This window comes from Pristiophorus japonicus, chromosome 2, assembly GCF_044704955.1.
Source record: "Pristiophorus japonicus isolate sPriJap1 chromosome 2, sPriJap1.hap1, whole genome shotgun sequence".
Lineage (NCBI taxonomy): Eukaryota > Metazoa > Chordata > Chondrichthyes > Pristiophoridae > Pristiophorus > Pristiophorus japonicus.
The window spans coordinates 228,951,447-228,963,745 of NC_091978.1; the positions used below are offsets into that span (position 1 = coordinate 228,951,447).

General features: G+C 42.6%; 1 protein-coding gene across 1 annotated transcript in view; it reads right to left on the reverse strand.

The window, feature by feature from the left end:
* Positions 1–12,299, reverse strand: part of ptpn13 (protein tyrosine phosphatase non-receptor type 13) — a 361,948-nt gene that overhangs the window by 170,225 nt on the left and 179,424 nt on the right. Inside the window, exons 11-14 of the mRNA XM_070871054.1 lie at positions 10,826–10,900; positions 5,734–5,908; positions 3,537–3,687; positions 2,031–2,169 (exon numbers count right to left, since the gene is read on the reverse strand). Coding sequence (XP_070727155.1) covers positions 2,031–2,169; positions 3,537–3,687; positions 5,734–5,908; positions 10,826–10,900 — 540 coding nt within the window. The remainder of the gene's footprint in view (positions 1–2,030; positions 2,170–3,536; positions 3,688–5,733; positions 5,909–10,825; positions 10,901–12,299) is intronic.

A 12,299-nucleotide genomic window follows, 5' to 3' on the forward strand; every position in this document is an offset into this window, starting at 1 on the left:
ACTTAGAAGATGGCATAGAAAGTCATATATCTAAATTTTCTGATGATACAAAGATTGGTGGCATTGTAGGCAGAGCAGATTACAACATAAAATTACAAGGGGATATCGACAGGTTAAGTGAATGGGCAAAACCAGCAAATAGATTTCAATGTCGGCAAATTAGAGGTCATCCACTTTGAACTTAAAAAGGATAGCACAGAGTACATTCGAAATTGTGAAAAGCTAAAAACAGTGGAGGTCCAAAGAGACTTGGGAGTCCAGGTACATAATCATTAAAATGTCATGAACAGATTCAGAAAACAGGCTAATGGAATACTGACCTTTATATCTAGAGGACTAGAATATAATGGGGTAGAAGTTATGCTGCAGCTATACAAAACCCTGGTCAGACCACACCTGGAGTACTGTGAGCAGTTCTAGGCACCACACCTTAGGAAGGATATATTGGACTTGGAGGGAGTACAACGTAGGTTTATGAGAATGATACCGGGACTTCAAGGGTTACGTTACGAGGAGAGATTACACAAATGAGGGTTGTAATCCCTAGAATTTAGAAGGTTAAGCGGTGATCTGAACAAAGTTTTCATGATATTAAGGGGAACAGATAGGGTAAGATAGAGAGAAACTATTTCTGCTGATGGGGATTCTTGGATTAGGGGACATAGTCTAAAAATTATAGAGCCAGAAACCTTTCAGGGGTGAAATTAGAAAACACTTCTACACACAAAGGGTAGTAGAAGCGCGATGAGTCTCTGACGAACAGCCCTTGCAGTCGCAGCAGTGTCAGGCCGCCTCTTCCTTGGCTGAAACTCCTTGTCTGCCTCTTCATCGTTGTCATCCTCCTGAGGTGGGTCATCCATCCCTCATGATGGCCAGGTTGTGCAGCATGCAGCACACAACGGTGAAGATGGAGACTATCAGGTGAATACTGAAATGCCTCTCCAGAGCGGTCAAGGCAGCAGAAACTCTGCTTCAGAACTCAGATAGTTTGCTCTATATGGTCCTGGTCGTGATATGGCTGCTGTTATAGCGCTGTTCGGCAGGGGTGGTGGGATTGTGGAGGGGTGTCATCAGCCAGGTGACAACACCATATCCTTTGTCGCCAAGGAGCCAGCCACGGCCTTCATGCAGTGGCTGGAAGAGTCGTGGCACAGTGGTCTCCCGCAGGATGAAGGCATCGCGGCAGCTGCCAGTATAGCAGACATTGACAGCAAGGATCATCTTCCTGTGATCGTAGAACAGCTGAACATTGAGGGAGTGGTATCCCTTGCAATTCTGAAACAGCTCTCCATCTTGGAGCAGGGCCTTCAATGTCACATGCATACAATCAATGGCTCCCTAAACCCTGGGGAAGCCCACTATCCTGACGAAGCCACGGGAGTCTTCCCTGGGCATGCTGAACTTGATGTAGCATCGACGTGCCAGCACGATGACATCATCGGTGGGGCGCAGATGACTGACAGCGGCGGAGACTTGTCCCACTCCCATTTCCACCCCACTAGTGATGCCCACTCCACTCCGCCCCCATGATGAGACCACTTCCGTCCCGCTTGATAAAAAAAGTTCGAGGAGCTGAATTTCGGCCCCAAAGTCTGCACTCCAGAGCCCACTAAATCTCTGTGAGCAGTTTTTTTTGAGGCGAAAGGCAAGCGCTGTTTATTCACCGGTGACTGCAAAATCTGGGACATGAGAAAAGTGTACTTTTCCAATAATTGTTTCAATGTTTGATATGGCAAAGATGTTTAGGGGGCTATTTCAACCTAACCCACCTGGTGGGAAACTGAAGAGATCAGCTGCAATGTTAGTTTTATACCTCACCTGATTTTACTCTCCTTACGGAAAGTACCATCAGGCAGGCTATAAATCCAGCGTTCCACCCGATCCCGTCAGTTTCCCACCAGGCAAGTTTGGTTAAAATTGTCCTTGTAAAATCTGAAAAAATAGAAGTTGAGAGAGAGAGCAGAGAGAGCAAAATATTATAACATGCAGAATGTATTTGCAGCTTATTCAGAACACTACTAGATGTATACCTCTGGCTGGTAGTCCCCAAATTCAGCTTGAAGAGCCAACGAAGCAAGCAGCAAGGCTGTTTCATCACTGCAGTGCAACCTCTCTTCCAATATATCTCTCCGCAACTGCAAATAGTACTGATGCCTGGTCAGTGTATGCCTTCATAAAAAAATAAGAGAAACTCAAATAAGTGATAAACTATCTTGAAACAAGAAATGGATAATCAATTATTGTAAAATATTAGTTCCGTGATTATTTATATTCATTCCAAAATTCAAGATAACAGGATTTAGGTGGCACAGCAGGATAAGTACACTATTCTCAGGAAACAAGGTGAAATAGAATGAAAGCTCCCCTCCTTTAACAACTATAAGGGACCTACACGGAACTAATTTGGGCAATCTTCATTTCAATTTCTACCAGTGCACAAAACAGCTACAATTTAGAAGTAAATGGCACAAAATTGTACATATGAATGCATGCCACAATTATAAACAGAGGTCCAACGGTTATAATGATTGGGTTAGAACACTGCCCTTTCATTTTAGAGTCTGATTCCAGCTCAGACGTATGGAATGAAAGTCTCCTCTTTCTGCTGAATAAAAGTGTCGTAACTGAAATTTATTTGGTCATTCTTAACCCATTTCCTTGGATGAGATTTCATACAACAAAACTGCTCAGAATTTAGCACTAAACCAGCAATCTCTGACAGGGAGACCACAAGGAATGATGGTTAGATATATTGGAAAAAAATTGCATTGGTGCTTTGCTGAGCCTGGGGCAGAGTAATGTAAGTTTTACTCAGTATGCAACTTGCTATATCTGAGAGTGCAAAAAATAGGTAGGTGTTTGATTCTCCTGCACCAACATCCTTACACCTTGATGAGCACAAACATTTAGCAAATAAAAAAAAAAAAACTTATACTGATACCAAATGCTGCGTTTTACTTTGGGGGAGGGGAAGCGAGAGTAGGATTGGACTGCTCTGTTATAATTGTGGAATGCAAGTTACAGTGCCACCAAATCCCTGCAGGCTTCATTTCTTTAGAAGATTTTAATACCTACTGTCTCTTGGTATTAACACTGATTTTAGTGAACAGCAGGGGGTGCAAGGAACCGAGGCGTAGTGACTGAATATCACATTGGAAAAGCTGCAACTGTGGTCTCGCCAGTTTGAGATGTGGGGGAGCAAGAGGAGAGAAGCCACCGTTTGCTTATTGAGCTTTTTCGTCTTAAAATAGTTATATCATTTTTAAGCTGAAATTATTTCAGATCTCTACATTAACAAATATATCCTTAGGGATTAAGCTATTACTAGTAAACTAGACAGGTGGAAAAAAATCAGTTTCTAATGAACGAACAAACAAAAAACAAACAGTCACCTTTTTGTGCAGTGCATTCCAGATCATAACAACTCCACTAGAAACAGTTTCTCCTTATTCACTATTATAAATCATCTTTAATTCAGTTAATCTCGAGAATGTCTTGATCTTTAAGACTAGATTTTCTATAAGTAGAGTACTTACTGGATTAAGCCGACATCTTCGACAAAAAATTTTATGCGGAGAAAAAGGATGAAATTTACTGTAATTCTGTTCTTTTTCTTCACCTCTTTCCATCTCTCTGGTGCGACTTTGGACAATTTACAGTCAGGATCAACAAAAAAGAATTCATTCTCTAAAAAAACAAAAACAATTTTGATGTCTGCTTTACTTGTTTATAAGTGGTTTTATATATTTCTGTATAATACTCAATATGTTTGCAACTACATCTAACAACAATTTGCATTTATATTGCAATTTGAATGTGGATAAATGTTCCAAGGCACTTTACAGAGGCACAATTAGCCACAAATGGACAGCGAGATAAAGGAGAAAACATTAGAAGCATCTGTGACCAAAAGCTTGATCAAACAGGTGGGTTTTTAAGGAGGGCATTAAAAGAGGAGAGGAAAGTGGACATATGGAGGGGTTTAGGGAGGGAATTCCAGAGAGCATGAACTGAGATGACTGCGGCCATGGCCACCAATGGTGGGGCAAAGTGGGAGCAGGGGAGGGGGCGGGGGGCGGGACACAAGAGGCCAGAGTCAGAGGAACAGAAAGCTCAGAGAAGAAAAGGGTTGTAGGGCTAGAGGAGATTGCAGAAACAGAGAGGCAAGGCCATCAAGGGATTTGAACGTGAGGATGACAATTTAAAATCTGAGTTGTTGGGCGACTGGGAGCCAACATCGGTTAACAAGGACAGGGGTGATGAATGAGTGGGAATTGGTGCGGGTTAGGATACGGGCAGCAGAGATTTTGATGTTGTGAAGTTAATGGATGGTGGAGGATGGAAGGCCGGCCAGGAGAGCACTGGAACAGTTGAGTCTGGAAGTGACAACGGCATGGATGAGGTAAATGGATGATTTACAGTGTTGGAAGTAGCCGATCTTTGTGATGAAGAGTATATGGAGTGGGAAACTCAGCTTGGGGTTAAACAGAATGGCATGATTTCAAACAGTCTAGTTCAGCCTGAGACAATTACCAGGGAGAGGAATGGAATTGGTGGCGATGGTATAGTTTGTGTTGAGTGCCGAAGACTCTGGCTTCAGTCTTCCAAATATTTACCTGGAAGAAATTACAATTCCAAGATTGTCAGCATACATGTGAAAGCTGACCACATGTCTATAGATGATGTCACCAAAGAGCAGCATCCAGATGCGGTAGAGGTCAAGGCCAGTTCCTTGGGAGATTCGGGAGGAATGGTGCAGGATGGGAAGCCATTGCTGAAGATGCTCTTGACTACGATTAAATAAGTAAGAATGGAATCAAGCAAGAAAAATCTCAGGAGTTGGACAATGGAGGAAAGGCACTGGACGAGGATAATGTGGTTCACTATATCAAAAGGAACAGAGATGTTGAAGAGGGATATTGCACCACAGTCACAGAGGATGTAATTTGTGACTTTGGTTCAGTGCTCTGGCAAGAATGGAAACATAATTGGAGAGATTCAAAGATGTCAAAAATTATCCTCCCAGAATGATGTCTTAAGAAACTGCAAATCTTTGTGTGTTTTAATATGTGCTTTAAAATGCTCCACAATCCTAAAAGACCTACAAACAGAGGTGGACTGACCACATGGGAAATTAGGAGATTTCCCAGAGTGCTCCAGTAAATGATTGCATAGCGCTGGATAATCAGTGCCCCCCATTTTCCTTTACAATCCTGCATATCCTTTTCTGGATGTGTTCCATACACAAACACACCCCAGTCCAAGGACGTCAGCAGAAATATCCAATTTAAAACATACAAACACCACACTAAAATTGTTAAGAATATGCAGATTATAAGGGAATAAAAAGTCTTCTGACAATTACCCTGTGTATAATTTAACTATAAAGAAAAGAACAGCAAATCCCAGAGTCAGCTCCATGATCTAGCACTTGGTTTCTGTCAAGAACCTTACAAACCTGATTGGTGCCTGTAACAATTCAGATTTGCTCCCAATATTTTTTACTCATTGACACCACATAGGTGAGCCCCACTTTAGCACATGGGATATAGCATGCTGCTGGCCCAACAATTCTTTCTTTTGTTGTAAAATTGTTGCTCAACAGAAAATGTACAAACACTAGTCATCCAAAGAATTGCCACCCCAATACTCAAATGCCAGCTCTCCGCTGTGAATATCAAACACAGAAAACCAATAATCATCAACTACAACTTTTAACAGCTATCCACGTACCTTTTAAATATGCCAAGGAAAATAAATGATGCTCCACCAGGCCAATGTGGGCAACCACCATATCAAACACATCCTTGCATCTTGACTTGGTGTCACAGGTCAATTCCAAGCATTGTCCACTTAGCAACATAATGTTCACTTTACGGCGAATGTCCTCACCCTTTCCATTCTTAGTCTGCAATCATACATTATTGAACACCATTAACCAGAATACTTTTTTGGAACAAGAGGGCATAGAACAAGGTGAAAAAATGAGTTGATTAATACACTGTCCATTTGTCTAAATTCAAGCAAATGGGTTTTTAACTTGTTCAGAGTCTCAGTGGGAGAATTCAGGTCATTAGCACTTCCCATTAACACCCGCGGGGGCGCTAATGACTTTATGACCGGATGCAGCACTGCTAACGACTCCCGCTAAATTCGACGGGAGTTTAGCTACAGCAGTAACACGCAGTGCACTGCTCTGCTGCGCCAGCGATGTGGACGTCATCACCTTGTGCTTTGCCTCATTACAGCACCAGACCCTAAATTGGGTATCGCCCCGAGGCTGCGCCGGGTGATGATAGCGACAGCTTCAAGCGACTTGTACCTGGTGGCCGGCCACTCGCAGGGCGAAAGTTAAAGGGGAGGAGGCTGGCTGTTGCTTAAAAAAAAATTGACGATTTTTCTGTGCGCACTGTTGGCGCTTTGGATGAGAGCCTGTGCCACAATCGGTCAGCCCGGCACTCTGCTTGAGTGCTGGGCTGTTGGCATGGCATCCCTGCTCCCTAGTGGTCCAGGTAGGATCCGTTTTTCCCTGCAGTGTATGCAGCATGGGCCCTTCCCTTTAATTCAGGTAAGAGCCCCTCCTACACGCTACTGATTCTGCCCCACTACCGCCCCAGAAAGAAAGTGGAACGCTCGATTTAGTGCTCCACTTCCTTTCGGGGGCGGTGACCCCAATTTCTCGTGAGAGGTGAGACTTCTGCGCCTGTGCCTTGCAAGTGTTTACTGAATTTTTAGCCCTCAATGTTTATTGCACACAAAAAATCTTAAACGGCTATGACAGTCTGTTAATCTATAGTTAGCCAAATATTAAGGCGGCAATGTGAACACTCAATTTACATGCCTGTGAACAAAGTGACAGTCAACAAATGTTTACAAAAATGAACATGTGCACAACTCAACAGTCCATTTTTCTGCAAAACAAATCAATTTGTTTAAATAAAGATTTTTTTTTTTTTAAATTCATTCTTAGGGTGATTGGACCAAGATGTAGTAAAGTCTGTAGCTGAGTGGTTCTGGTGGAAGCCAAACTGAGCATCAGTGTGCAGGTTATCAGTGAGCAAGTGCTACTTGATCGCAATTTACTATTCAATTCACAGCATATGTGGAAACCCTGAACTTGCGGGGCCTTTTAGTAGGCATACGACGGCGTATGCTCAGCATAATATGGCAGGGGGATGGGAACCAGTGCAGGGAGACAGAGGGAAACAAAATGGAGACAGAAGCGAGACAGAAAGGAGATGAGTAAAAGTGGAGGGCAGAGAAACCCAAGGCAAAAAACAAAAAAGGGCCACTGTACAGCAAAATTCTAAAGGGTCAAAGTGTAATAAAAAGGCAAGCATGAAAGCTCGGTGCCTCAATGCGAGGCGTATTCGGAACCCAGGAGAGGGCTCTGAGCTAGTTAGAGTGGGTGAGAGCTTAGATGAACAATACCCCAAGAAAGAATGCAAAAGGCAGGAGGCAACAGAGCAGAGTAGCACTGGGGTAAGTGAAAACCACAAGGTGATAGGAAGGGACAATATGTATGAATATAAAGGAGCTGCAAGAGGGGTCAAAACTAAAAATCATGGTTTAAAAACTATTAAAACACTCTACCTAAATGCACGCAGCATTCGAAATAAAGTAAATGAGTTGACGGCACAAATCATTACAAATGGGTATGATTTGGTGACTATTACAGAAATGTGATTGCAGGGTGGCCAAGACTGGGAATTAAACATACAGGGGTATCTTACAATTCGGAAAGATAGACAAGAAGGGAAAGGAGGTGGGGTAGCTCTGTTTATAAAGGATGATATCAGGGCAGTTGTGAGAGATGATATTGGCTCTAATGAACAAAATGTTGAATCATTGTGGGTGGTGATTAGAGATAGTAAGGGGAAAAAGTCACTGGTGGGCGTAGTTTATAGGCCCCCAAATAATAACTTCACGGTGGGGCGGACAATAATCAAGGAAATAATGGAGGCATGTGAAAAAGGAACGGCAGTAATCATGGGGGATTTTAACCTACATATCGATTGGTCAACTCAAATCGCACGGGGCAGTCTTGAGGAGGAATTCATAGAATGCATACGGGATTGTTTCTTAGAATAGTATGTTACAGAACCTACAAGGGAGCAAGCTATCTTAGATCTGGTCCTGTGTAATGAGACAGGAATAATAAACGATCTCCTAGTAAAAGATCCTCTCGGAATGAGTGATCACAGTATGGTTGAATTTATAATAGATTGAGGGTGAGGAAGTAGCGTCTCAAACGAGCATACTATGCTTAAACAAAGGGGACTACAGTGGGATGAGGGCAGAGTTGGCTAAATTAGACTGGAAAGACAGACTAAACGGTGGCACAATTGAGGAACAGTGGAGGACTTTTAAGGAGCTCTTTCATAATGCTCAACAAAAATATATTCCAGTGAAAAAGAAGGGCGGTAAGAGAAGGGATAACCAGCCATGGATAATCAAGGAAATAAAGGAGAGTATCAAATTAAAAACCAATGCGTATAAGGTTGCCAAGGTTAGTGGGAAACTAGAAGATTGGGAACATTTTAAACGACGGCAAAGAATGACTAAGAAAGCAATAAAGAAAGGAAAGATAGATTACGAAAATAAACTTGCGCAAAACATAAAAACAGTTAGTAAAAGCTTTTACAGATATATAAAACGGAAAAGAGTGACTAAAGTAAATGTTGGTCCCTTAGAAGATGAGAAGGGGGATTTAATAATGGGAAATGTGGAAATGGCTGAGACCTTAAACAATTATTTTGCTTCGGTCTTCACAGTGGAAGACACAAAACCCATGCCAAAAATTGCTCATCACGGAAATGTGGGAAGGGAGGACCTTGAGACAATCACTATCACTAGGGGGGTAGTGTTGGACAGACTAATGGGACTCAAGGTAGCCAAGTCCCCTGGTCCTGATGAAATGCATCCCAGAGTATTCAAAGAGATGGCGGAAGTTATAGCAGATGCATTCGTTATAATCTACCAAAATTCTCTGGACTCTGGGGAGATACCAGCAGATTGTAAAGCAGCTAATGTAACGCCTCTGTTTAAAAAAGGCAGGTAACTATAGGCCGGTTAGTTTAACATCTGTAGTGGGGAAAATGCTTGAAGCTATCATTAAGGAAGAAATAGCAGGACATCTAGAGAGGAATAGTGCAATCAAGCAGACGCAACATGGATTCATGAAAGGGAAATCATGTTTTAACTAATTTACTGGAATTCTTTGAGGATATAACGAGCATGGTGGATAGAGATGTACCGATGGATGTGGTGTATTTAGATTTCCAAAAGGCATTCGATAAGGTGCCACAAAAAAGGTTACTGCAGAAGATAAAGGTACGCGGAGTCAGAGGAAATGTATTAGCATGGATCGAGAATTGGCTGGCAAACAGAAAGCAGAGAGTCGGGATAAATGGGTTCTTTTCGGGTTGGAAATCGGTGGTTAGTGGTGTGCCACAGGGTTCGGTGCTGGGACCACAGCTGTTTACAATATACATAGATGACCTGGAAGAGGGGAGAGTGTAGTGTAACAAAATTTGCAGATGACACAAAGATTAGTGGGAAAGCGGGTTGTGTAGAGGACACAGAGAGGCTGCAAAGAGATTTAGATAGGTTAAGCGAATGGGCTAAGGTTTGGCAGATGGAATACAATGTCGGAAAGTGTGAGGTCATCCACCTTGGAAAAAAAAACAGTAAAATGGAATATTATTTGAATGGGAAGAAATTACAACATGCTGCAGTGCAGAGGGACCTGGGGGTCCTTCTGCATGAATCCCAAAAAGTTTGTTTGCAGGTGCAGCAGGTAATCAGGAAGGTGAATGGAATGTTGGCCTTCATTGCGAGAGGGATGGAGTACAAAAGCAGGGAGGTCCTGCTGCAACTGTACAGGGTATTGGTGAGGCCGCACCTGGAATACTGCATGCAGTTTTGGTCACCTTACTTAAGGAACGAGATATTAGCTTTGGAGTGGGTACAGACACGATTCACTAGGCTGATTCCGGAGATGAGGGGGTGACCTTATGATGATAGATTGAGTAGACTGGGTCTTTACTCGTTGGAGTTCAGAAGGATGAAACTTTTAAAGTAATGAAAGGGATAGACAAGATAGAGGCAGAGAGGTTGTTTCCACTGGTCGGGGAGACTAGAACTAGGGGGCACAGCCTCAAAATACAGGGGAGCCAATTTAAAACCGAGTTGAGAAGGAATTTCTTCTCCCACAGGGTTGTGAATCTGTGGAATTCTCTGCTCAAGGAAGCAGTTGAGGCTAGCTCATTGAATGTATTCAAGTCACAGATAGATAGATTTTTAACCAATAAGGGAATTAAGGGTTATGGGGAGCGGGCGGGTAAGTGGAGCTGAGTCCACGACCAGATCAGCCATGATCTTGTTGAATGGCGGAGCAGGCTCGAGGGGCTAGATGGCCTACTCCTGTTCCTAATTCTTATATGCCGTCATCGTCTCCGCAAAATCCAGGCCCATATCCAAGTATGAAAAAGCAAAACAGCAGCAGCCATAACGCAATCTTTCCAGCTTACCAATGGCACAAGTGGCATTATGCAGCATCACTTTCAACTCAATATTTCAAGCTCTGACGTGTGTCCTCAGTATCCCAATATTGATACGATACTGAACCTGCCTGCCCCCCACATTGGCCGAATGTACTGGGTCATGTGCCCCCCCCGCCCCCAGAGAGAATTTCCCAGGCAGCAAGAATACACTCCCATCCCAAACACTACGGGAGATTAACTAATATTTTATTTAAATGGGCTAACTTTTGAACAATTTTAGCTGGTTACCGAACCATTAATATTTTTTCCATTAATCTTACCAGAATTGATGAAGGAAGATCGAGTGCAACAGAAGGCTCACTGGTCATTTTAACAAACTCAGGTCCAAAGAAATTCTGAGGGGAAAAATAATAAATGTTTCAATTATTGCTGTACAATGTACACAGTTAAACTGGAGGGGGGAGGAAATAATAGCTTATTTGATACAATCATTCTTCAAATGTAGCTGTTTAACACAGCCACAATTTTGGAGACAAATTCACCATCAGTCAGACTTTCTTTAGTAACGTGTAACAATTCATCATGTACCTATTCGAAACTGTCAATTAAAAAAGTATCGCACCAAACAAAAGTAGCTATCAAAATACATCAATACTTTACTAGCAAGAGCTGCACTGAGAATAAATAGAATACATGCGATGAATGGTTGTTTGGAATCCTGCTTTATAATTTTTACATCAACTAAACCAATCTGGACTAACTCCACTTGCTCGTCCTAAACTTGAATCACCTCTCATCTACCTATGGGAAACCACACCCTTTCCAACAATCTACTGCCCAAAATACATTAAAATTGTTTGTGCCACATCTTTTTCATGGGGGAATGGCCAAATGATGTTGGACTAGCAATGTAGATAGTGAGATTTCAAATCCCAACATGGCCAGTTATGAAAATAAATTCAATAAACCTGGTAATTTGTGGGCTGGCACCAGAAACAAAAATGATCAGGAATGCAGCCAGATTGTAATAAAAACTGACTGATGACACTCCAGCCCCACACTATGTGGTTGATTCTTAATACTCTCTGAAATGACACAACGGGTCACTCATTTGTAAAAACAAACATTACTCAAGAAGACCCATCACCACCTATTCAGGGAAACTAGGGATGGGCAATAAATGCAGCCTTGCCAGTGTCACCCACATCCTGAAAATAAAAGAAAAAGTAATTGTTCAGGAGTAGCACATTCTTGAACCATTTATATCTATCAGGATTGAGCACTCCCAATTTAGATAGAGCACAGGATAGATAAAATGCCCCAAAGTTACATTTTAGCCAACCACAGAAATAACAACCCTGATTACACCAATGTAGCATTTCCATTTCTTATGCCAGCTAACCTTGTGGCACCTTCAAGTAGGATTGCCAATTTAATACCAAAGGATGGAGCTTTAATGTGGTGAGCTCACAACAGCTCTGAGCTGGGTTCAGAGAGTCCAAACTTAATTCACAGCTGGTAGAGATTGGATATCTTCATCTACCAGTCTGCAAAGGATTCAAACCTGGGTTCCAGAAGCAGAAGAGCAGCGTATTAACCCTTAACCTGTCCCCAATCTAAACCAGGATGGGAAAATCGCAATCAGGAACTCAACAGGGCGGAAAATCAGGGTTTGGATAAGGCCCGTTACCGCCATTTTGCGACGGCCATGCGGCAAAATCAATTGGCCGCCGCCTTGCAGTCCATTGGCCGCCACGATCCAAATTCACCTCGGGGATTTTTCAGGCAGTCCCC